The 26,248-nt window shown below is 42.3% G+C and overlaps 3 protein-coding genes across 12 annotated transcripts in view; 1 reads left to right on the plus strand and 2 right to left on the minus strand.

The window, feature by feature from the left end:
- Positions 1–3,617, minus strand: part of FAIM (Fas apoptotic inhibitory molecule) — a gene marked incomplete at its 3' end in the record, with an annotated part of 16,274 nt that extends 12,657 nt beyond the window's left edge. For 5 of the 10 annotated variants that reach the window (XR_013957130.1, XR_013957131.1, XR_013957132.1 and 2 more), the window contains exons 1-3: positions 1,772–1,944; positions 869–918; positions 62–197 (exon numbers count right to left, since the gene is read on the minus strand). Coding sequence is in view for 5 of the 10 variants with exons in the window: in XM_080620486.1 (XP_080476612.1) it covers positions 62–197; positions 869–912 (180 nt within the window). Of the gene's footprint in view, positions 1–61; positions 198–868; positions 919–1,771; positions 1,945–3,216; positions 3,449–3,569 lie in introns of those variants that run through there. The other 5 variants (XM_080620486.1, XM_080620488.1, XM_080620485.1 and 2 more) reach the window with 5 other exon arrangements.
- On the plus strand, positions 2,610–16,388 carry CEP70 (centrosomal protein 70; the record flags this gene model as incomplete). The annotated part of the gene is made up of 17 exons (XM_080621983.1): positions 2,610–2,669; positions 3,331–3,895; positions 4,291–4,455; positions 4,762–4,885; positions 5,200–5,380; positions 5,765–5,934; positions 7,118–7,177; positions 7,829–7,928; positions 8,280–8,422; positions 8,776–8,850; positions 9,956–10,058; positions 10,760–10,930; positions 11,546–11,692; positions 12,217–12,385; positions 12,946–13,060; positions 14,007–14,086; positions 14,472–16,388. The coding sequence occupies 17 exons, from the start codon at positions 2,610–2,612 to the stop codon at positions 14,531–14,533; spliced, it is 2,490 nt and encodes an 829-aa protein (XP_080478109.1). The 3' UTR covers positions 14,534–16,388.
- Positions 15,925–26,248, minus strand: part of ESYT3 (extended synaptotagmin 3) — a gene marked incomplete at its 5' end in the record, with an annotated part of 32,911 nt that continues 22,587 nt past the window's right edge. The window contains 11 exons of the mRNA XM_080620484.1: positions 15,925–15,978; positions 16,846–16,895; positions 17,428–17,533; positions 18,916–19,047; positions 19,562–19,651; positions 20,841–21,283; positions 21,820–21,969; positions 22,725–22,811; positions 24,195–24,260; positions 25,797–25,865; positions 25,960–26,022. Coding sequence (XP_080476610.1) covers positions 15,942–15,978; positions 16,846–16,895; positions 17,428–17,533; positions 18,916–19,047; positions 19,562–19,651; positions 20,841–21,283; positions 21,820–21,969; positions 22,725–22,811; positions 24,195–24,260; positions 25,797–25,865; positions 25,960–26,022 — 1,293 coding nt within the window. The 3' untranslated portion in view covers positions 15,925–15,941. The remainder of the gene's footprint in view (positions 15,979–16,845; positions 16,896–17,427; positions 17,534–18,915; positions 19,048–19,561; positions 19,652–20,840; positions 21,284–21,819; positions 21,970–22,724; positions 22,812–24,194; positions 24,261–25,796; positions 25,866–25,959; positions 26,023–26,248) is intronic.

Here is a 26,248-nt window from a genome sequence, read left to right on the forward strand (position 1 = left end):
GCATGGAAGTGCATTTATATAATCTGTATCATAGTGGATTTTGAGCACACAGCAATTTCACCTTTCCATCAACATAGACGACACGTTTTCCTGATGTGGTCCCATGTTCAAATTCAATCTTATGAACACCATCACTTAAAGCTACTTCCCAAACAGCCACCAAATCTGTCATCTTCTCTAAGTGGCTGTAGAGAGACCTATGGAAAAAACAGTAAAGTAAATCAACTGTTATTGAAAGAGTTCAATTACTGATGTCTATAATTCAAAGTTTACTGCATCAGGGCAAGTCACTTTTTACAAATGAAAAGTGAGACTTGAAAGAATAAGCCTCTTTTTTCATGTTTTTCAAACACTTAAATATACAAAATATCACAAAATATAAACAGACACTTAAACAGACTCACTTTGACAAACACCATACAAAGACGTATATATCCATCTAACCTCTATAACTTCCTCTTCAGGTGACAGTATGGTTACAAAATTACACTTGGAATTCAAATGCTCTTGGACAGTTTTGCAATGTCTTGGCAGGCATTAAAATACAGTATTTTGATTGGTCTCTGAGAAAGTGTTTTAGCATTTTAAACTTGAAAACTAGTCAGGATGACCAGTTTAGCTTTTACCTACTTTAACAGCTTTCTCTGTCATCTTTCTCATACATTACGTACATCATTCAGCAATGCAACTCTGCACACAGAAACACTCACAAAGGCAGAGATCTGGCAAGATAATCCTTTCATTTAAGTAATCTTTAAAGTTCAGATACAGTCAGAAGTGACCACTGGGACTATGGATATCTTTCCAAATCTGCCCATAGCACAATACCTCTTTTTCAGTTTAAAGCCATACCACAGTGATTTTTTACCTTACTTCATCTTCACAGATAGTAATCTCCTCACGGGATGCCATAGTAACCTATTAATCCAATCAGCAGCAAGAAATAAAAGAAGAGCAGAATAGCAGCAGAGAAGTGTTGAGGCCTAGATTTCCCCCGTTTACTCCATTCAAGACAAAGGACACTTTTTAAAGTGTCACGAACTATCATGCACTGCCATATACATGATGACATACAAACATGTTTCTTTCCTCTTAAGACAGAATGGCAAATGTAAGTATTCTTTTACAAAAGCAGAAGGTGCAATTTACCCTAACTTTATCAGCACATCACAGCTTTGTCAGTTACTTGATGGAAAAACGGTTTCCCTAACTTGTGAGCAAAAGCTTAAAAACAAAGAACTTGACCAAAACAGGAACTAATTCCAGAGCTGCAAAAACTGAAGTAAACCAGGGACTGTTGCCACTTTTGGGAAAGTGGAATAGCACAGGCAACAAGGCCAACTAACTCAATTTATTAAACCACTGCTATCTGCATTGTCTGTGCATATCAGTAAGCATAATTTAAGTAAGTGCAAATAAGTTAATTTTTTATGAATTGCACTTTTCAGTAAAAAATGAATTAAAAGTGAAGTTATAAGTTCTGGGGTCTGTCTTCAGCAGAACAGAGGACCCATTTTAAATGCACCACCAGAGGTGCATTTAAAAACTAAACCTCCTTCACTCTGTCTTAAGCTTCTATTTTAAAACATGCTCAAGTACACTGCAGTATTACTGTTGTGGTTTTGTCAGTACACACATTTCTGTTCATAAACTGAAAATTAGGCTTTACTGTTCCTAAAACTTTTCTAAGGATCTAAGGATTTAATTCTCACAGTAGTGAGATTGTTTTGGTTGTTCCTAAAATTACAGATTGGTTTCTGTGAAGGCTCACCTCCTCTGACACATGGTGGAAGTCAGGCTGGGTATACTTCATAGAATCACAGAATCGTTTGGGTTGGAAGGGACCTTAAAGCTCATCCAGTTCCAACGCCCTGCCATGGGCAGGGACACCTTCCACTAGACCAGGTTGCTCCAAGCCCCATCCAAACTGGCCTTGAACACTGCCAGTGATGGATCATTTACCACTTCTTTGTGCAACCTGTTCCAGTGTCTCACTGTTCTCAGGGAAGAATTTCTTCCTAATGCCTAATCTAAATCTACCCTCTTTCAGTTTAAAGCCATGCCCCCTTGTCCTATCACTACATCCCCTTGTAGAAAGTCTCTCTCCAGGTTTCTTGCAGCCCCTTTAGGCACTGGAAGCTGCTCTAAGGTCTCTCTGGAGCCTTCTCTTCTCCAGGCTGAACAACCCCTGCTCTCTCAGCCTTTGTAGCAGAGAGGCTCTAGCCCTCAGAGCATCTTTGTAGCCTCCTCTGGACTCGCTCAAGCAGGTCCACATCCCTCTTCAGTTGGGGGCCCCAGAGCTGAATACAGCGGAGTAGGGGGTCAGAAATCAGCTCCCTCAACCTGCTGATCATGCTTCTTTCAATGCAGCCCAGTACGCGGTTGGCTTTCTGGGCTGCAAGTGCACACAGCCAGCTCATGCTGAGCTTCTCATCAATCAACACCCCTGCTTTCAAGCTATTCTTATTCCTGCACTTCCCTCTTCCCTTCTCCTCAAAGGAACAGGTGGCAGGCTTTCAGGACAGACCCAGCTTCTCCCTGCCAACTAATCAACACAACAAGTGGCCTCAGATACAAAAAGAAATGCCAGAAGAGGCGGCACCTGGAGCATGCCTACAGGCTACCCACAGCGATGGCATTACCCCCAGCAGGATGCAACGCTGCTGTACGTAAATTAGGATCAAAGCCACAGGGGTTAGGAAGCATCCCAGAACGTACAATTTCCATTTTTTTTTTTAACAAATCATGGCACTGTGGTTATCAAACCTGAACTCAAACTTTAGGCCAGCTCTATGTCTTCTGAAGGGCAGCGGGCACCCCGGGTGCGAAGGGAGAGCCGTACACTGCCTGCCGCAGCCAGCCCTCCCACGTCCCCTCGCTGGCTCCCATCCAAGGAAACGGGTTTGTACTGACTGCCGAAAGCCAGGCGTCTCTCTGCATGATCCGTTAAACCAAGACAGCAGTCCAAAATGAGATTTACTTCTTTATCCATAAGGACTTGTTCTGAAAACTAGGCTAAGATTACCGCTCTGCAGCCACCTAATCCATGCCTGGTAACAGACAAGAACGGCTGGTGCACTAGCAAGAGTATGAATTCCACAGATGGCAAGCTGCTCCACACCACCCACATTTACTGCCAACAAAGATTAGGGGGGTTTGTTTGTTTTTATCTAAGCTCTGACAGCCACGTTTCTACACCCTCCTCAAGCAGCTTACTGCGAGCACCTTGATCCTCCATACCCCGCGGAGACACGCTGTTGCCCGACCCTTCGGCAACACAGCCCCAGGGGCTCGACCCACGCCTCCTCCGCGCCGGGGCAGCGGTAACAGGAGGAAGCACACGCCGCCGGACACGTGGTCTGCTTCCTCTCCTTCGTCCTCCTCTATCGGCCAGGCGGTCTCCAAGGAGCCCGGGAGACGCTCCCTCCGCCCGCGCGGGCCCGGCCTCCTACCAGACAATATCGGGGCGGGAAGGGACTGAGCTCCCCGGCGCCTGAGAAAGGATCGGGCCGCCGCGGGCAGGCAGCCGAACGAGCAGGCGAGCCGGGCCCGTACCTCGCCGCTCCTACCTGCGCAGGATTCTCCTCCCCCTCGGCTCCCCGTGCCGCAAAATGGCGGCGTGCGGCCAGCACCGCCCCGCGGCCGCCCGCCTTCCTCCTTCCCGCCCCGGCGGCGGGTGGGCCGTTATCTTTTGCCGCGGCCCACCGCGCTTCCCGCGGCAGCCAGTCCTGTAGGAAGCTGTCCCCCGTCGCTGACTGGGATCTGCTGAGGCTGTCGGTCCCAGTGACCGACCTCTTTGCTCTGCTGTATCTCGGTGGCTGTCTGCAGGAGGCGGCGCGGGGCCCGGCCCTCTTTGCTGGCGGTCTGGGAGCAGGCGGCCCTCGCCATGATAGAGGTACCGGGGCGAACCTGAGGCGGATATTGTTACTGCTCGGTAGTTAGAACAGAACAGAAAGAAAGCAAAGAGTAAACCCCCAAAGCAGATGCCCGCGCCTTCTGGGGGGCTCTCCTGGGGCTGGGACAGGGGGCTGAGGCCGGCTGCACCCCTGGTGCGCTGGGGGTGACCAAGGCCTGGGTGTTGTAAACCTTCACTCATTGCACATACTTCTAGTAGTGATGAGGGAAACTGAGTGCTCTGGAAATTGTTAAATACACTTTACACCAGTATTTGTTTCAGATCCTATTGAAATGTCTCACAAGCCCTCCTGCTGTGACTGGGGCTTTTGGGGTCTTGGGGTTGGTTTGTTTTTATTTGGGAGCGTTTGGTATTTTCTGCTGTCTGCACAACAGGAAAGACAGAAGATCATGAGCTGATCTCAAGAACTTGGGTTTCTGTCTCCTTCTCCCACCTGCAGCAGGAGAAGGCTGAATGGGAAAACTTAAACAAGCTATTGATGCGTCATGGGTTGAAACCAGTGAGCCTTACTGCCCCCCAAAGCTGCAGAAATACAGCAGGTAAGGAAATGCTAATTGTACAAGGTTTTGTATTTTGAAATAGTAAGCATAAGTTCATAAGGCATCTCTAAAGCTGTCACTTCCAAAGGGTAGCAGAGATGTGATCTTCTTCAGATATAATCCCTGGCAGTGTTCAAGACCAGGCTGGATGGAGTCTTGGGTGACATGATTTAGTGTGAGGTGTCCCTGCCCATGGCAGGGGGCTTGGAACTAGATGATCTTAAGGTCCTTTCTAACCCTAACTATTCTATGATTCTATGATTAAAAGCCTTTCATTATGACTTTGCTTATTTTATGTATCTCCAGATATGATTGTCTTAGACAGTCAGTCTTCTCTAGGAATAAGACTTGCATTAAAAACACTGGTGGAAAACACCGACCGACAGCAGAAAATGATGCAGGGGCTTATGGAGACCAATCGTTCTCTTAGGTAAGGATAAGCAGTGGAAGGAACTTACTTGCTAACGCACAGGAAAAGCATTATCAGAGTCCTACTCCTGCCAGGTGGAGCTCTTGTTACACCAGCAGCTTAAAACTGTTTTCCTAAGATTATTGTCCAATATGCAGCAATGTTTACCTAGTTGCTTTTGTGCTTTTCTGCTATTTCATCTGCTGCTGCTTCCCACACCTGCTGCCACAGGCTATTATTGAGCGTCATCAGATAATGTTGTCAGGCCTGTGCTTGCTTCACTGTCTTTAGTGAAATGAGTTTAATTTAAATTAAAGATTTACTTGTTTTTTCAGAGATGAGATCCGACAGGAAAGTGGTCGGGCATCTCGACAAGAACAACGGGCTAATGATTTGGAAAATGTGGTGAAAAACATTAAGTCCAAAATTTGCCAGCTGGAAGATGAGACGATAGCTAAAGTTTGCCAGCAACAGAATCAAGTCAGAGAACTTCAAAAAGATCAGCAGGCTTCACGGGTAATTCAGATAGTGGTGTTTGAGGATTCAAACTTCTGACTTGGCAGAGCAGTTGGAACTAGATGATCTTAAGGTCCTTTCCAACCCTAACTATTCTATGATTCTATGACTTGTTTTACAAGCTCTAAAAATGTTTACATTGATCAAAACAAGCATGAGTTCTGGGTCATAGAGTTAGTACATTGCTTATAGCTAGGATTTTTCAATCTCTAAAGAATTTTCTAGCAGTAACTTTGAAAAATACCTGTATCCTTCTTTCACTGCCTCTTCGTTATGGCTGAAACTGAGGCTCTTTGGGACCAGGTGCCTACCTGGACATGTACAGTACTATCTCCAGTTTGTGAGTTACAATAATTTTATAACTCTGCCATTATCTGTTCACAGGCAAAGTATCAACAGCAGCAGGAGAAGCTGCAAGAACAGAAAGAGACAATTGCCCGTTTGCAGAAGGAGCTGTGCAAAGTTGGGCTGGAGGAGCAGCTGCATGTTGCCACTCAAAACAAAATGTTTTGTCGCTTTTGCAAAAGAGCTCCCAAGTCTCTTCTAGATCAGCAGTAAGCAATTTTCTTATGTTGGTGAGCGACCTATAACATTAAATGAAGAAACTGATTTTAAAGCAACTGTTCTCAATATTTATATTTAAGAAAAAAAAAGATAAAAGGCTGGAGACCTTAGGAGTGCAGGATGAAATATGAATTCTTGCACAGGTACGTCAGTGCAGGGATTTGAACAATGTGAGCTGGATAAAACCATGGCAGAAATTCAAAACGTACACGCTAGGTGTCAGCAAAGAGAAGGGAATGATCCACTCTGGAGCTCCATATCTGGTAGGGTGATCTCATCGTGGGATCCTAATGTTTAAAAATGTAAATTAAAAAACAACCAAAGAAGAAAATAACAAAGACTATCCCCAGCCTCACCAGAAAGAGCCCTTCCAGTTCTGGAAAGTGGTCTTTGCAACTGCGGACTGAAGGTTTGCCAGGAACTTTAGGGAAAGTTCTGCAAGTATTCAAAGCCTGTGTCTCTTGCAGTAGGATCTCCATAGTTCTGCTGTAATCGGAGATTTGACAGTTCTTAGGCCCCAGGTAGCCACACTTTATTGGGCTGCTGTCAGCTGATTTCCTAGGCCCGGCTAGCAATGTTTTCCTGGATAGCATTTAAAAGGGATTGTGTGTGCACAGCCTTTTTCTTGTGCCCTCGCTGTATGAAAGGGAGGATCACTGAGTTTGGTTCCCTGTGCATTCTCACGTGTCTCTCCAAAACAGGCAATCTCAGAATGCTCAAGAGGAAATTCAGTTTCTCAGCTGTTCAGTTTTTTGTGGGTCTAGGTTTTGCAACCACTCTGAAAGCATATTTAGTTTATTCAGAGACGGATGTTCTCAGGCTGTGTGGGACCTGTGCTTTCACCTTCTGCAATGGTTACAGAGCCCTAGCACTCAAGACTGCGCTTCACCATTACGCTTGCTGGGGAAACAGTCACAAGATGATGAGGTTTAATGGAGGAGGACTTAACTTTTTTCTCCTCTTGAATAATTTTGCTGCTTTTTAGACTAGTGCATAGTTAATGTCTGTTCTGTTCTGGAAAACTGTGACCATGTTTGGTATGAGAGAGAACCTTCTTGAAGCAGTCACTTCTGAAGCATAGTGCAGATGTACAAGCTGGCCTGTTCCAGGCATGATTTTTGTTGGTTTTGGAGTATATCTGAGTTTCAGTAATGCCGTTTTCCCTTTCTTTAGGTTCCTTTGTCTAATTGACTATTATGAATCTCAAATTAGTGAAATGAAAAAGGAGCTGAGGTAGGTCTCATCTGGTACCTTACAGTTCTACTGTTCAAAATTTTCATACTCCTTACTGTTCTTAAATCTTATAATGGTAAATTTTCTGTGTTCCGGATGTCACTAGCATGTAAGAAACATTAAGGAATTGTAATGGTCATGGAAGTTTGGATTCATCCAGGGAATAACTGTCAGTCAGGCTAGCCAGCTGGTCATGCCGGAGGCTGGGACAGCTAGGAAGTTGGGTTTTTATTCTTTCCTTCCTCTTTTGCCATGGTTCACAGGCAGAATTACTGCATTAGCTGCGCTCAGTTGACTCATCTCCCTAAACAAACAGGCTACCAGCTTCTCAGCTCTAAATGGTACAAGTGCCTAAATGGTACAAAGCAACAAGCTGAGATACCTGAGGCATTCCTGTCATTTGAGATTATTATTATCATGAACAAAGAAATGCGATTTGCTTGTATGGGAGTTTCTCTCAAGGAATAAGTGTACTTAATTAATACATGAAACAGCTTCCCAGAAACAATAGAATCTTAGGGCAAAATTTCTAATCTATTTACTTTGCAGTTTATGGAAATACTATTACCATATATACTGCTAACTAAACCAACATATATCTTTGAGGTAATCAAATTACAGTAAACTGAAACAATTTATGTTTCCCAATAGGCAATATAAAAAAGATGAAGATCAGGTACAGAAAAAAGTGAAAAGCAAGGAAGAATTCTTAAATCTAGATGCTACTCCTAATTACAGAGCACTGCTCACGGTATGGAACTGATAAGAATAAGTCTGTGCAGATCTCTAAATGGTAACTCTTAAAATGCCACGTAGAAACATACATGTATTTGATGCCTATCCCCTTGTTCTTATCATGTCTTCTTAACTTGCACACTCTTCAGGGTAGGGTTCACTGTCTTTATGCAAAGATTCAATGCTATTTTGTGAGTTGTCTTTGCTTGGGGACTGCGTAACCTCCTTAATCACAGGTTCTCCAACTGTCGTCTAATGCAGCAGGCTCTTGATCTTAGTTGACTAGTTCCTCATCCACACTGTCTTGCTGTATAGGCAATTGGGAGCTCTTCTTAACATCTTCTTAACCAACTTTAAATTGGTAAAGCTTGTTGATTATGGAATGAGTGAAATAAGAGAAGTAACACAGCCTATGTTGCAGTCTTTCCAGAAACAACTTACTGAAACAAAAACCAGGAATGAACAGCTTTTGCTTGAAAATATAAATCTCAAGAAAGATTTGGAAACAAGGTGAGAAAGGATAAGCATCATCCTTTGCAAGGGCACTTCAGCAAACTGCTTTACAGAGAAAGAAGCCAAAAGCACCATCATTATAAAAATGCATGGAATCTGCCTTTAAAAGTCATATGTAGAAATAAGAAATGTCAGCAACAGTCACGCTTCCCTCCGTATGCTGTTAATAACAACAACTGCTGATGGTTAGTTTGCCATTGATTGCTCTTACTATGTGGAAATGGAGCAGAATTTAATTTCCAGAATGCTGCTGTGACAGGGGCAAAGCTTGCCTACTTTTTCACTTGGCTGAGTTTTATAGATACCTTCAAATGCAAGACATACAATATGGTACTTTTTCTTTCTAACAGACCAACTGCACAGGAATTAAAACTTTACAAGCACCAAGTGAAGAAACTAGAGAAAACTTTAAAGAAAACTATCAAGTAAGTGTATTTCTTCAGTAACTTCCATGAATCCTCTGAACATCTGAAGGCAAAGATACTCTGCGCCCTGTAACGTAAATAGCAGCTTATAAAGTGTGTACCTTATCCCCATTTCTGGGAGCCTGCCTATAAGCAGCAAATGCTACTGTATCTCCAAAGACACACTGTGAATCTCTGAAATGATGGTGTCGTCTCTTTGCGGGGCACAGCAGTGTGTCTTTTTTTATTTCATTTTGTCTTTCTGGATTGGATTTGAGTGCTATCACAGGCCATATGGACAGGACCAAACTGGTGTTTGTTGCTTCCATGAGCTGTAAAGATATTTACTGGTTACATTATGGATTATGAATGAGAAAGTATGAGTTGACAAAACATTGCAGCCACTGAAGTTATGTCCCTATTATTCTTAGAAATTGACTTCGTTTTTTCTGAAGCATTACTAAGAAAATACATTGAAGGTATTAGAAATCCAGTGTTGACAGAGTGTTTTTATCTGTAATTTCACTTAATCATTTGTGCATGTGTATACTGAATGATAAAAATTTTATAGTCTGAAAAAGACATCATTTGCTTAAACTTTAAAAATGTTCTTCAATTTACATAAGGTATATTTACATGGTCTTTTCTCTCATGCAGTGGATAGGATTTAATGGTAGTTTTATAGAAAGTCATCTCAGATTTGACAAGAAGAATATCGAGCTATGTATAGAAAGCCAGGAAAGATGTTCAAGCAGATAAACACTGTGAGCATGGCATTTGACCCTTTTGTGTAAAATTCTGGATTTTACGTCTTCAGCCATAGTAGAACCTGTGTAACAGAACAACTGTGCAGCTGGTGGTGTCCCTTCCAAATCAGCATGCAGTCTGGCATAACCTCAGCCTGGAGACTGGAGATAAATTAGTGATGCTTAAATTAGGTATTACATTTTTCAGCTGGCTTTTATGATTTTTAGGTTTAATGGAATTCTATTGGCAGGTGTCAGGTAGTGAAGATTTTTACTTTGTAGGTGTATGTGTATTTCATACCTTGTTCTTTAATCAAGTTGAAAGTAGTACCTCCTGCTGAGGCTACTTATGTAACCCACTGTATGTATTTGGCATGTAGATCTTCCGGGAGTAGTACCAGAGAAAGAACAGAAGAGAAGAAAGAATCTGAGAGTATCGCAGGGGTGGATAGGCTGCAGGCAGTTTGCCAGCAGTACTTAAAGGTATGCGGATTTTATCTATGCTGTATGTATCTAGCACTATTACTACAGTGAAATATAATACACAAGTGTTGTTTAACCATGTAAACTGAAGCATACTATTTTAAATCAAAGAGTTCATATGACGTCCTCCACATGAGATGCATAATGTTCTGGATTTGGCAGTTAATGTAGGCTTGTTCTTAATTTTCTTAATTGTTACATCTTAGTGTAAACTACCTGAAAAATACAGCATGGAAGCAGAGACTAGGTTGGGAAACATCAAATGAATGATTTAGCTGAGGTCTTTTCAGGACAGGGGATTTGTTCGAGGTCTTGTGCAGTACAGATCCTTATGTTACTGTTTTAAACATGCCTGAGGAGAGACCGGCTTTTACTTTTCTTTGAATAAAAAAAAAAAAAAGGCAAACGTAATAAAACTTAGCAAAATGTAAATGGTGAACAGAACAATGCCTCAAGTGTATAAATATTACATATCCCCAAAGGGGAGTATGTTTGCGTTGCTTTTATGTATCTTCCAGCTAGTATATTTTTAAATCTTTGAAAGTATTCCATATTGAATGCTTCTGTAAAATTCATTGATAATAACTTATTGGAGCTATTTGTGATTTAACATTTAGACCATCATGACTGTGGTAGAGAGGAATTTTATTATAAAATGTTGTACATGTTTGAACAATAACATTTGTTATTTGTTGTTGAAGGTTTTGTCCCATATTGATTCTGTCTTGCGAAGCCCAAGAGCTCCCCCGTTAATTTACAGGTGCAGTAAAGGGCCAGTGCTAAATTACATTAAAGAGAACGAGCAGGAATGTGGATTTGAGCACCTTCCACTTACTATAGAAATGTGGGCAGATCAGCTAATGGCCCTGAAGGTAATGCATTATTGTACTTGGCTTTATATTCTTCCTATAATCCAGTGACCCCTCCTTGGTCCCTCCCTATATGTAGGGTTTTTTTATGTGTGCAGCTTTTGTTATTGCCTGACTTGGTGTTAAATTTTAAAAATTATTCTGCTATTTATACACCATTTTAAAACATAGTGGGTGAAAAATGTGCAGTGTTCCTACACACCAGAGGTATTCCTCTGTGTATATCATCTAAATGGGTTTGTTCACCGCCTAAGAAGACACTTAAATATTAGAGTTGAAGTACTTCGTGCATTAATGATGATCCATTCTCTTTTTCCCCTTGTCTTGCCCAAACAGTAACTTTCTGATTGAAATACAAGTGAAAGAATTCTGCTTAAAGCCAAACTCTCTGTGACCAGCACTTCTTATTTCACTGAAACTATAATATTTGAAGTACTTTAATTGTCAGAAGAACATAAGCAAGATACTGTGCTGAAGTTCCATGAAAACTAAACCCTTACTGTCTCCAGTATAAGAATGTTTTTGCATATGGGAAACAGAAAATCTGGCTGTTTCTGTAATAAAAACACCTTCAAGCAGTTACTAAAATAAGTTGCGTCCTCTCCTGTCTTTTAAAAGGATTTGCATAGGTCCTTGAGAAAACTTTCTCTGGAGCTGGCACCCTGGCACACTGAAGATCCACAAGACAACAGGGAATCCGTACAAGTTGAAGACCTCCAGTTCATAGTAGATGCCATTTTGGAAGAAATAGAAAATAAGGAAAAGGTAGTTCTTCCAGGGGTTTATAATCACAAGTTACTGTGGAATTCTCAAATGTGGTCTTAGCATGGTGATTAGATTTGTGCATTTGAAAGCCTCCTGGGGTTTAACAAATAGCTGTTTGAAGACATTCAATAGTCAGAGACTATTTTAATATAATGGATAAGTTCACCTCAGGGAGGACTGCTTAATCAAAGTCATTTGACCAGTGAGGAATTTGCATTGCCCCACAGTCTCAGGTTATCCTGTTCTGTCTGTTTCTCAGTCAGCATTGAGAATACCGTAAATGTACTTGCTAGGCAACAGAGAGGAAAACTTTAGAGAATTTTTTTAGTTTGCTGAATATTTGTGTCTGAAAACTCTCTTTTCAGTATGTCTTCAGGTTTGAGAATATTTGAAATATCGTGGTTTAATAAGGGCAGTTACCTGTTTTTCTTCATAGACTAGTTTTAAAAATGTTTACTGTTTAAAAGAATCCTTGCTTTGTTAAGCAGTAACACTTAACGAGTCGCTCCTTCTGCTTGCTACAGAACAGCCAGACACCATCCATGCCAACCCTGTTAGCGATAGTCTCTCACTTCCAGAAGTTGTTTGACGTGAATTCTCTCAGTGGCATTTATCCACGAATGCATGAGGTTTACACAAAGCTTGGGGAAATGACCAACACTATGAGAAATCTCCAGGAGCTCCTGGAACTAGGTAAAGACTTGCCACCTAGCATTTATTCACACCATTTCCAAATGGAGAAGACAAGCAAAAGCCTGATCTCTCCATTGAAAATTTGGTGAGATGTTAGGAAATGCATAAACCAGGTATATTCTTCACTGGAAAGAAAAATAGGTCAATTGGCAGTTTAAATAGCAAATCCCCATTATTTGTAAGCCTTTGGTAGTTGCTGAGGAATACGAGGGAGGCAGAAAAAAGGAGTAAAAGAGGAAATTGATTTAATTCTCGACTATCTACTCTAAAGATAACAAGTTTAAGAAAAAATAACTCGGCCTCTGCTGTAGATTTCTCCTCAGTGATTCATTCAAGTGCAGTTATGTCCAGTCCTCAGAAACTTCTGTCTTATGCGGCTAAACTTAGCTAACATTAGTTTATTTCTGACCATAGGCACTTAGTGTTCTCTGAATGGTGGAACTTGTATGCCTAAGTGTGGGAAAACCAAATAAAATCTGGGCATCTGCAAGAACTGGGTTGTGTCAGAAAAACTTTGTTAACACTGTTAAAACGAACATGAAGCATTTGTTTTTCCATAGACAGCTCGGCTCCACCCACTGTGGTAGTGGATACTGTTGGGAAACTGTGTGACATAATTAATGAGAATGTAACTGAGCAGGTGCAGCAGCTTCTGGGGACCCAGGACATCCACAGGTATGTGCGGCTGCTCCACCGGTGGCCCTTCTGCAAACATCAAATCTAGTAATTGAGAGAACAGGCTAGAATGGATACAGAAAGAAACTTCACTTATTTGTTACAAAGTTAGCAATGTGCAGCAGTAAAGGAGTTGCTACCATCCTCCATGAAACAAATCCTGAATATTTTCAAAAGGATAAAGGGGGCAGAGAGAAAAATTATGGTCAGAAGATTCCAAAACCCTTCCTTGGCTTGCATGGATGAGGTGATCAAATAATGTTTCATAGGATGCGTGTTGCATAAGAAGACAAAGCAAATACTGCATGTGGGTGGGGAGTAGAAAGTGTTGCAAGGTTTCAGCTGTAATGTACAAGTTGTTAAGAGAGATGGCTCAAGCTGACTGCAAATACTCTGGGAACTAGACAAATCCTGTTGTATCGTCAGCAGATGATCACATACACACACTTGGTGGCAGACTGTATGAACTCACACTCAGCCTGTGCTCCGCAAAGGTACTAACACAGAGGCAGGCAGAGAGCCTGATACGTGCTGAGTTAATGATACTGACTCTGTCAGCCTTCCTGCACTTACCACAGTTTTAACTAGGGAATGGCTGCTTAAAATATTTCCTGCTCCACCTTTAAGGCAGTTATATCACCCACCCCCAGGCAGTATATTTAGCATACACAAACTGATGTTCCAGTCCAAAAATTACCTGGTGCCATGTGAGGAAGAAAGGATGTATGTAGGGCATGAAGAGTGAAATTAGAGCTCCTCTTTTGACAGCTAATAGTTGGCTGCAGGTTTCAGAACTTAAACCCACATTTCTGGGGCAGATGGTTTTATATGCTACTAAGCAGCAGCGTTATTAGAAAGTCATGGCATAGTATGACAAACTAGCAAAGAGATGAATTGAAAAATGTCCTGGCACCTTGTATCTAACAGTCTCGTTTGCACCTTTCAGTATAATCAATAAGTTAGAAGAACATGAGTGCTTCTTTCCACCATTTCAAGCTCTCATTCAAGATTTGCTCTGTCTTCTAGGTAAGTAATATTTCAACAGTTGTAATTTCCTTCATGCCAACACTTCATCCTAAAACTTTAAATAGCTAACGCGTGTTTTGTTTCCTGCTGGTGTACTAAAACACAAGGAGGATGTGAGGCAAGATGCCAACTTTTGCCTCACTCTCTTTCCATCTTTTCTCAGGAAGTGACCCAAATACATCATTTTTATTGAACAAGGGGTTGTATAGAGTCAATTGTATTACTCGTAAGATAAGCTAAATTGAGGGTTTTTTCCAAAAGCATTAGAAAATGTGAGGAGTTTATTTCCTAGCTGTATTTTTAGCATCTTGGTTAGAACTCTGGCTGAACTCAAAGATGTTCTCAATACACACACCTTACTGTTTTGCTTTTTGTTCTGTTTCAGAGATCTGTAACCTGGATGATATTTTACCTACAGTGCGAAAGTTGAAGTTGGCAGCTAGTTAAGGGTTACTCTGGTCTTCTCTAGCAATATCATCTTACCTGTGACAGAACACAGTGATGCCTATGACATGACAGCTACCTCTATCCTCTATTACCCTAACCAACAGACTTTTAACGTAATTAAAAGCTGCTGCATTTTTTTTTATTTTTCTTAATTCTTTGTCAGTTTAAGAAAAACTCACTATAACCCTGATCAGCCGTCCCTGAAAGACAACCAGTATGCTCTGTATCAGCCCAGGAAACTGAACCCAGCCCAAGGCCAGATGTGCTCTAACCATTAAGCATTTTGAATGTTGCTGACACAGTAAGCATGAGATAAAGGTGCTCTAACTGCCTTAGCCATAACAGGTCCATCAATGGCCTGTCTTGGTTTGCTGGACAGCCTATTTTAAAATGTTGTTTACATTTTCAGATCAGTTTGGGATGTGAGCAGATTTTTACTGTGTGAGTTATGTATTGCTGGTTATGGACGGAGGCAGACTAGATTTATGTAATCTAAGCCAAAAGTATTTGAAACTTGTTTCAGGTGGTGGTTTATGGGCTTCTGCCTCGCACAGATTTGAAGCTATGTATTTCAAAAGTCAGTTTTAGAAAGGCATAGATCAAGATCCTTATGCAAGACAGAATTTATTGTACAGAAACTATACACCAAGCTTCCAAAAATAGTTTTGGTATAATTTGCTCTGCTATTAAGAAAGCTTACTTTACAAAACTCTGCTGTTCCCCAGGCAGAACACTTTACTGTCAAGGTTACAAGATTTTGAAATGTACTGCAATAAAGAACAAAAGACGGTTAAGGCATCACAAACTGAAACCTTAATAATTTGGTGAACTGATCTCCCTCCTCTTGGAAGCTCGTTATATACATAGCTGCAGCCACAATCTGCCATGATACTTTTGAACAGTGGAATATCAATTTGTTGGTTTCTCAAACCCCAATTGCCATTAGAGTCTGAAACAGGTTCTTCCAATGGGTTCTGTAGCCCTCAGATAAAGAATGCTGTTTAAAATTTATTCTGTGAGAAGTATAAGGCTTTCATGTTAAAGCAACATGAAAGTTTCCTGGGGAAACGAGACTGCCAAGCAAAGTAATGACACTGAGCTGACACTCTGAAGGATCTTCAGGCACAACACTTCCTTAAGAGAGTATCCATAGTTGAGGGTTCTCTGGGAGAGAGGTGCCAGAAACAGCAAAAATAAAGAACTCCTTATTGAGGGGCAATTTATTCCCAATGTGGGGCAGTTTTGTTCATTTGGGGTTTTTTTTTTCTGAGTAGGATCCTTAAATTTACATGTCCTGAGCTGGAGACTGCTCCAGATTTGCAGTGACTGTTCAAAACACGTTAATTACAGGAGATACGTACATTCTTACAAAGTTGAAAAATTAGTAACTTGTGTACATGAGAATAAATCATGTTTTCTTGCTCCTACTCCTTGTCAGCTCATACCTGCAAGACAGACACAACAAGTAATTATAGTTGTTGCAGACTTTCTGTAAAGTTTTAACTGGCACAATAGGGAGAACTTGGGCTGCTTTATGGCCTGTGCTTCACAGGCACCGTGGCAAAGGAGCTGTGGGGATGGGGTCAGCCGTCACCGGGAACTTGGGATGTGTCATTTCCTCCTGCTCTGTAATTGCCATATCCCTCTGTGAGGCACACAGGCAAGCAGGGCCAGTGGAACTTGGTTTTCCCACCCTGTCTGCATGGATGGCAGGCTTCTGGACTACCCGTGCTGCATTCCTTGGGCTCCATTCAAGGAGAAAGAAGGGAGAACTACTGCTATTAACTACAGACAGAAGGGGGAAAAAAACAAACCCTTGTTCTCAATCTTTGCCTCATTCCAGTGCTTAACTCTGAACCACAATGAACACACAAGCAAAATTGCAACTGGCTTATTATAATAGTTTCTGTAAATGCTTTGTAATTAAAGTTTTATCATATATATATATTGCTGATCAGACTATTAATTTAGTTAAGATCTTCATCCAAGTTAAAATTTGTCACAAGGTTGCTTTAATAAACATAATTCTTTTACTTATGTTTCCCAGTGCCTTTCATGGTAACTTAAAATATGCTGAAGACTATAATTGACATATTAAAGTTGTTTCACAGGGCAGATATTGCATAAGAAACTGGATTACCAGACAATTTAGGTAAAACTACCAGATTAGCTCCAGGTTAGTCCTGCATTTGTGGGTCATATGTTCTTGCTCACCAAACCACAGGGCCCCTTTTACCAGCACCCCAACAAGAGGTGCACAAGCTCCAGCAAAACAGGTGGCATGTTCTGAAAGCATGGAGATGAAAACTTACCACTGCGCAAAGCCTTTTATCAAGTCCTCCTGTGACAAGTCAATCCGCACCTTTAAAAAGCACATTTTCTTTCTGTGTATGTTATTCAGCGTACAAATTGGTTAGCTGAGCTAGCACTCCTCCCACGTCAAACACACTTAAGGTTAGGCTCAGGGAGAAGGAGCTTCCTGAGCTTCCAGGACCTGGGCATTAGCCAGCCTTAGCACTGCCCCTGGCTTGCTTAGTATCACAACTTGGGAATTTTTCTGTCACTGAAGAAGTGCTGGCAAATTCTGGGTTTAATCACCCGTCTTTCTGAGCTTTGTGTTTGTGCCTTTCCCCAAAGGGGCAGCAGCAGATCCCAGGAAATACGTTTTTACTTCAGAAGCACCCCTTTGAAATGAAGCAGCACACAAGTCGTGTGAGACCATGCAAGCTTCCATATGGGTACAGCCTGACTTCAAATGAAAATCTGGCAGAAAAAGTTGTTTCCAGATCGCTAGTCCTACTCCTGAGGCTTAGTCACTAGAACCACGTTTCAGGATCCCGTCGCTCAGAATGCTCAGCTCTATTAAACCAGTAGAGCAGCTTTGTTAAACTTACTTTCCCCAGCTCCTTCCTGTCCTGTGAAATGAATGGCCTGCTGTTCTTCACAGCAACGTCCAGCGTCCTTTTCTTGACATCTTCCAAAGATTCAAAAAACTCAAACCTAAAAGTAAAGTTTGGAAAGGAGAGACTTAACAATTAAAATCCTATAAGCACTGGTGGCCAGAGAAGGAAGATATAGAAAAGGCAATTCTATAATTAGATTTTATTTGCATTGTAAGAAATCTCTTCCAGGCCTCACAACAAGACTATGACACTGTTGTTCAGACTGCTCACTGTGCCAGGGGGAAGGAGGAAAACATGCATCCATGATGAGATGCTATTTACCATCATTTTCCCCCTTCATGGAAGATCAGCATGTTTTCCATGCAACCTGCATTACTCAGAGGAAGTAGCTGAGCCAACCCTCTAAGTTTACAAAGTCAGTTTAAACCACATGAAGAGAAGACAAAGGTTGAAATCTGTGGCAATTAAGTTCCTAATGGCTCCAACTCATGCCTCTGGCACACATCATCTGATGTCAAGTGAGTTTTGTCCATGCTAAATCACTGAAGTTCTGCCCACCTGAATAGCTTTTCCTCAAGTCAGAGTTGTAAAACAGGTAATGTGTTTTGGAGCTAAGTATTGCTCCACCTATTACACTTAATTGAGGATGTAAAAGACACGTCAATACTGAGGATGAGGAAAAAGTGATGCTGTTCTAACAGCTGTGCTGGCACAAGATCAGTGGTGTTAGAAGAGAATAGTAATCCACCACTCTGGTGTTTAAGATGAAGTATTTTAAAATCTTTTCTCCATTTATGACCTATTCCGACATGTACAGGATGGACCCAACATAGGAAAACTGAGCCACCCAGGATCAGCCAATATTCACATACGTGTACCTTGCTCTAAATATGGGTTAAAACAGCCTCTCAAAAGAGCTCTAAGTGTTTACTATGTTTGGTTTTATAGAAAACACATTCCAGTTCAGTGGGGGAACCGTGGACATGACACTGTCAGCAGGGGTGGGAGCATTTCACTGCTCCCATTAGGTCTTGATGAGAACATCTATCTGTCTGTCTCAAGAACGGTCCAGTCTCAAAAGGCTTTGTATTTCTGCCTTTGATTTTTGGAAAGCTGTCAAGGAAGTGTCAGGCAAAAAAGTACAAACTGAGAAAGTGGCTTTGTAAAGCATCCAAATGGAGAGATTGCCTCTGCAATAACAGGGAGTTAAACATGGGTAGGGGGATGTCTGTGTGCAAAGCAGCAAGCGCAGGCTACCCCTGCTTAGGATGGCAGAAGGGGTGGGAACAGACACCACCACAGACAGACCAAGGCCAGCCCTAAGTACTTGCGGTCACAAAGTGCTGGGGTTCTCCACAGGACCTGCAAACCTTCCACAACACAATCCTTAGCAGCACCAAGCTCAAACCCTATGCATGCCCTTTCATTACACGGAGATCATAGCTATTTCAGCAACAATCATAATTAACATTTTCTTACTTCTCATCGTATTGGGGATTCAGAGTTTTTTTCTTGACAGAAGTCTTCCTCCTGCTTGTCCATCTTCTATCTGGAAGCAGGTATATACGAACATATGGATCTACTCCACGATTGGAAGAGGGTACTAAGTTTCTGTTAAAAGAAATACAGTGCTGACAAGCAAGGCACATTCTTGCACTGTGTCTTCATACCTTGTCTCTCAGAATCAGACTAATCCTTCATGGGTTCATGGGCCAGAAACATTTATCTTGGGAACTGGAACATAAGTAAATAAAATTTTAAACAAAATTTTCACTACTTGAGTGTGTGGTCACTTACTGGGATTCCTAAATTAATGTTAACAAATTCAGTCATAGGTATCCAGTCCTTGTCATGATGCCTATCATGACATCCCAAGGCATGTACCAGTTGTCAGTGCTGGTCAGAAGTAGTTTTGGGTCGATGAAAGCTAAGGTGCCTCTGCTGCACTGCATTGACCAGAGCTGGGCTTAGCGAGGCTGCACAGACTGAAGCCACCCAATGCTGATGCATCGCAACTGGGCAGCTTACAAAGCACAAGGATCTGCTCCAGCTTTGCTGACCATCTGACAAGCTCAGAGCTCTTTCCCTTTCCTTTACAGACATAGCAAGCAATCGTCAGCATTACCTGCAGCCATTCACGAGCACGACGAGACTCTGCCGTATTGAAGCGTACCGCACCGTGAGCTGAATCTCTCCCAGAGGCATTTCAGTACCACTGTAAGACAATTGCACAATCAAAGCTTTTAAACACAGCTATTTAACCGACCACACGCACAGGCCTAGCAGAACAAAACAGGATGCAATGTTGGTGCTGCATTTTTAACTAAAACTGATTTTCAGGGCACTATTCTTCTTTCTGGTGTCCTAAGGTTTGATGTCTAGAAAGCAGCTGGACCACAGAGGTCCCACAGAAACAACGCTCCTGTTGGTGCCAGCACTGCCTAGCCTGCCTTCTGTAACAAGTACCCCATTTCAGTCCCTGAGTACAAACAGCCAAAAAAAGCACCTACTTGGCCTGCTGTAGATGGAGCAGCAAAGTACAGGTGAGCATATTACACAGCTCCTTCAAGTATGTCAGTATTTGCAAAATGGGACCTTTTTTATATTTCATTCTGCATGTTATTAAAGTGGCTTCAAATCCAAAACCATTGCTTTAAAATGGTTTAAAAATGGTTTCTAAATGAGGCCCTGTTCAGAGCTAGAGAATTTGCCAGTCCAGAAGTGCTAGACTGAGCAGCTGGAGCTGGGGTTGTTGTTCAGGTTTATAACTGCCCTGATGCTCTCTTAATTGAGGTGGACCTCCTTCGCTACTTCAGCTCATTAAGGATTCTACTAACTCCATTCTGCATCCCAGGAGAAACAGACCCAGCTCTCCATCCTCCTCGATGGAGCCAACTACCTGTGGCCTCACACTTAGTACAGTGGGAAGGACACACACATATGAGCACCTAGTCACAAAAACTTTGCTCACAGCGTTCTGAAAGTCTTAAAAGTTTCTGGATGAAACACAGCATCCAAAACTTTAAGCAGCCAGATAATGCTTATTGAGATTTTATGTTTTTACAGAAATGGGATATTGAGACTTCCAACATCCGTTGCTAAAATCATGAGCATTTTGGAACCACGGATATTCTGTGCAAGAGGCTCTTAAACAATATAAAGCAAACACAAGCAGCATCTCTTAGGAGAGCCAGAGAAGGAAACACTTTCACTTCACACCTGAATTGATAGTAACCTCGTTATTTACTTTGCTGTTGACAGGAATACTTAGGTCAATTCTTCATAAGGTGATTTGACACAAAATTCCAAATGACTTAGCAGTCATGAATTCAACCATAAGCAACAGCAAACTATAAACGCTAAACCTTTCCACACAAGAACAATTCAGCTGGAAGAACACCTACTTATGAAGTTCCAGATTGCTGCTACTTAATTCAAAGCAAGAAGAAGGCAGAGAACCCAGCGAAGCAACACTGGGTGCAAGCCTCAGTTCTTGTACGACCGGCAGTGTGGGAGCTACCGCTGCTCTGCTAGGCAGTGCTGATGATGTGTGATGCTCTGGATTTTGGCTGTGCTCTGCCTCATTAGGGCCAGCAACAGCTTCACTTGGTACCGGTGGTGCTGAACTGTCCTTTCTGTCCAGGTCTTCTCTGCTGTCCTTTTTCAGCTGGGATTCAGGTGCTGCAGAGTCTTTGCTCACTGGAGATACTTTTGAGACTTCTGGGTCTGGTGCGGAGACAAACTTTTGCTGGTTTCCACCCTTCTCGATGGCATGCACAGGTCCTTGCTTTGAGGCACTGACACCAGCCTTGACTCTTTGTGGATCAGGTTCTTCAACATTCAAGGTCTAAAACTCACAAGGGAGAGAAATGAGTGCTGCTCCCAAGGCACCAGGGTTAATGCGAGCATTATGACCTGGAATGAAATTTCACCACAAAACTGTAACAGCATAATCTGCCATTGGAAATTAAAGAGGCCTATGGGATTACCTGTGGTGATCTCTTCCCATATCCTACTGTGTATGTATTTAATGCTGTCTAAACACTAATGCAGAGCACAATGAGAAAACAGTTCCTAAGCATCTGTCACCTTTACTGTTTAGCAGCTTTGATTTCACCAGCTTAGATTTTCTCAGTCCAACTCTTTATTGTCATGAGCAGGTTTCCAGCAACAGCACTGTACTGTTTTAGGAAGCCTCAGGGATACATCACAGCTCCACCACGCACTCTTAATGGCACTCAAAGTCCTTGTCACACTTTTGTTTTCTACTCATCTGTGAAGCAAAGCTGCATTTCTCCACCCCCCACCTTTCCCCTCATCTCTTTTCTTGTTAGAACTGGATGTTTCCATTGAGGAGCTGAGTGAATACAGCAAAGAACTTACCCGCAACACAAGTTTCATCTTAATGAAGCTGTCTGAACTGGAATGGTCCAGCTGAAATCTTTGATCCAGAGTCATGTTTGGGTCCATAAGTAAGTGGGAGAGACATACCACTGAAGTTCCCAGGATGCTGTCCCGATCCTTGTCTTTTATCTAGGAGCAGGGGGGAAGTTATTAGATGGCAAGCTGGAAAGCTACCACTGGGAATAGCAAAGCAAGAATTTCAGACAGAAACCAAAATTAACTTATTTACTCCAGGACATACTATCAAGTATGGTTACTTCCAAATGGGCGACGCCACTACTTCAGAAGTGTAACAAATTAGCATGTTTGAGTAAAAATCACATCTCCTATGCGGAGAAGGAACTGCCTTATCAGGCCCTGTCATTTACTTGACTTTCCTTACTTACTTGGGGGAAAATGTCCCAGGCACCAGGGATAACAACTGGTCTTCAAAAGCTTTTTAGGTAACAGCTTGTTTAGCCTATTATCCTCAGCATACCTTCTAAGTTGAAATCCATTTCTGTAGCCAAGTGAACAGTCAGAGAACTGACTGTGACTGCAATGTATGCTGGTGAGACACAGGATTTCTTAGTGAGATGAAATACCAAGGTGAAGAGATTGAACTCCGGTTGAGAATTATGAAGGCTGCAATTTCTGACAGCAAAATATTCATGGATTTACTGCACACAGACCTGTATAAAACCTCCTTTGCACATGATCCTAGAGCAAAGGCAGATACCAGCATCACCTAACAGAGAATCACCCATGCAACAGGTGTTTCTTCCACCTCTTAAGTAGGAGTACAAGCACACAGAAACAACTAGCACTGAGATCACATCCACCACAAAACAGGTTTCTTCCTAAGGTTATGCACTTGGTTTTCAAAGGAAAGGCTTTTCTCTCACCTCAACATGGAGTGACTGGGAATTAGCGCTATGGACAAAGAAGGTGAAAGCCTGGCCCCATGTTGGATCTTTGCTGAAATTGCAGGTCTGCAACAAGAAGATTGTGGCAAATATATCAGCTTATTATATAAACAGCAAAGAATACCACAACACTGATCACCAGAGAGGTGACCCTCTTGTTTCGTGATGCTACACCCTAGCTGTACTGGGATAGTGAAATGTCCAGGTCAGAACTGGGCAGAAGCAAAGTCTCTGGCAAAATCAGAACAAGTCCTGTGGGGCACGGAAATGCCGACAAACAAGTCTGGTGAGCTGCAGTTGGCTCCAACCAGCACAGCCTGGACCAGCAGCCTACCTCACCTGCAGCAAGGCACCGCTCCCTCCCTCCCACCCTTCCACCAAGAGAGTGCCAGGGTGCTGCTTCCAGCCTGCAGGCACCCACAGCCAGCTCCCAAAGCTGCAGTGAGCTGGCAGGGAAGGGTAGGAAAGCTAGAGGCGTGGTTTGGTGGGTGTAGAGCTTGTGGGAAGAGTGTACAGCTTCAGCACCATCCACTTCAAGGATAAAAGCATGGAAAGCACCCACAGGGACTGTGGCTGAGGCTGCTCCATAAACCAGCTGCTTCCACCAGGCCATGAGTGCTGGCGGCAAGGGGAAAGGAGCAGAGGAAAGCTGAAAGTCTGACCTAGCTTGGGAGAGGCAGATGCTGTGATGGGGAAGCAGGTAAAGCCAAAAAGGGTAAAAAAATCCAAGCAGAATGTGATTTCTGGAGGGAGCAGGTGGAAAAATCAAAGGAAAATAGATGCCAGTTCCTTATGCTTGTGTAGTCAACATGATTCATTCCGATTTGTTGGGTTTCCAAAAGAACAACAGGCTGCCCTCATCCATATCCAGCTGCAGGGCAATAAACCCAGCAGCTGCTAGGAGGGCAGAACTCAGCTGTTGCTCATATTCATCAGGCAAAAGTAAGTATTAAATAATGAAACATTAACTGAAAGTGAAGGAGATCTGGATACATCTTGTCCATGTTAAAATCAATAAATAAATAATAAAAAATAAATCAGTAGAACTGTGAAACACAGGAGCCAGGAGACTGATGAGGAAGCAAATGCCTCTGATGAAAATGACACCCTGCCCTCAGAAAGCATGAGCCAGATTGGAGACCTATCATTTTTAACTCTTCAACCCTCAAAGAACTGGAGTATCTTGACCAACAGGACCTCGTGATCATAACACAAAACTACACATCTGTACAGGTGCTGGGCAGGCACCCACTAATCAAGCACAACCCAGTGACATGATGCTTCCACATGCTGAAGCTAACCCCCACATCCTAGCCTCTGCAGCTCCCACTATAACTACAGCTCTTCACATCAGCTTCACTGGTACTACCCTTCCTAGGGGTTACTCAGTGATAGTCACCCATAAAATAGAAAGTATTTAAGGAAAGCAGAAGAGTCAAACAGCCTCACCTTGCTTTTCTGAGTCTTGTTTCCTACTGTGAGCAGGACGAAGGAGGAAGGTTCTCGCTCCATCTTCTGTCAATACGAGGAAAAAAAAAATAAAGCAGGAGGAGTAAAAAAAAAGAGAATTAAAAAGAAGATACATTAACAGTTTACAGGAAACAATATCAAACCACTACTTCTAGTGAGATAAGTTGCTGGAAAGCTGACACTAGTTTTTAGGTGCGGGACATCTGAAGAGTGCAGTACACAGGAAAGACTCCAGCCAAAACACAGCACAGTCTTACCCTCTGCCATCTAGAGTGCACATTTAAGCCACAGTTTTATGTATTTAGGTTTCAATAGGTGAGCAGTTAAAAATTTGTCAGAAGCTGGAAGGAAACAGAGGAGAGTTGAAGGCTCAGTGGAAATTTTCATCATTCCTGTGTGAAACAGGACTCTCAGAATTGGTTTCCAAGGCTCAGGAAACTTGCTGTGAAGCAATTAGAAGCAAGTCTTTGGCATCAAGTAACAATTCCTTCCAGAAGCAATAATACTGAACCTCTTGTACTGTGCTTCTTTGCACTAATGCTATAGAAGTTAAGGCTGGTCTTGGCACAAAACTGTATACAAAATGGATATGGTGAAGTCCAAAATTAAGGATTATCAAGTGTGACGTGTATGACAGTGCTGGAAACTTATCTAAAAAGACTGCATTTAAGAGGAGAGCTACTCAGAGAGAATAGGAAGCTTTATGCATTGCTCAGAGCTGCGGTGATGTGTAGCTTGTTCAAGAAAAAAAGGAGAAAGATATTTCTCCCTGTAACCACCATTTACATCACAGTAGCAAAATGCAGTATTTGGGAAAAAGGTAAGCAGAAGCAAAGAGAGAGAAGGCACGAGTGACAGCATGGCTTCTGAATCCCTCTAAAACCGAGGGGAAGGAATCTGGTGATGAGGTCTCCAATGGACAGGAAGGTTACCACAAAAAAGCATATTCCTTCCATCCCAACGTGGAAGGTCATGCTGGAACAGCTCAGCGTGGGAAGAAGCCCTGTATCAGCCAAAAAGGGTAACATAGAATCATAGAATAGTTAGGGCTGAAAAGGACCTTGAGATCATCTAGTTCCAATGGGCAGGGACACCTCACCCTAGCATGTTGCCCAAGGCACTGTACAACCTGGCCTTGAACACCGCCAGGGATGGAGCATTCACAACTTCCTTGGGTGAACTGTTCCAGTGCCTCACCACCCTCACAGTGAAGAACTTCCTCCTTATATCCAACCTGAACTTCCCCTGTTTAAGTTTGAACCCATTATCTGTTGTCCTATCACTACAATCCCTGATGAAGAGACTTGACTTGGTCTGATGTCTGGAGGCTCTCTGTCCAAGGTATAAAATAAAAATAAAGACAGCCCCACACCGAGTCAGATATTTCTGATTCCCCCTCGGACCTCCTAGATTTTCACTGGGGTGGGGGGTGGGCTTTCAATCACTATTTTGAACCCCAGTCAGTTTGATTCTGATGGTGGTAAGATTATTTCTTCTTAACCACAGCTAGGTTCAGTTGCTACGATACCACATAATCCAGAATGTTGTTTTGCAAGCATGGGAGAAGAATATAAATTTTACCTTGAGGTACTTGTTATTTTTGATCTTCTTTGCTCCACATTCCCCATTCGAATACTCAAAGTGGTTTTTCTGAATTATTAAAAGAGTATTTAAAAAGAGTTAAATCTGTGGAATTTGATATAAGGTTAGGAGTGAAGGCTGCCTGCATGTGATTTGTACTTACTGGAAGGTTGAAGGCACTGTCCAAGTAGACTATCAGAATAGCTGTAGACAGACCCTTCTTATCCTGTGAAGGCCAGGAAAGATAAAACACAAGGTAGGCATGATCACCCATCAAGGACAATGTAAAGCACAACACAAATTCAAAACACAGTTTCTGAAAGCTAAGCATCTCTTCACCTTTCTCCTAAAACTTGCAGTTTAGATGAGTACAAGCCAAAACAGCATGACAGTTTTAAGTAGACCAGTAAGAAAAGGTGCAAGTCTTTTCAATTCACTGGCCTTAATGCTTT

The sequence above is a fragment of the Psittacula echo genome, assembly GCF_963264785.1.
Source record: "Psittacula echo genome assembly, chromosome: 6".
NCBI classification, from domain to species: domain Eukaryota; kingdom Metazoa; phylum Chordata; class Aves; order Psittaciformes; family Psittacidae; genus Psittacula; species Psittacula echo.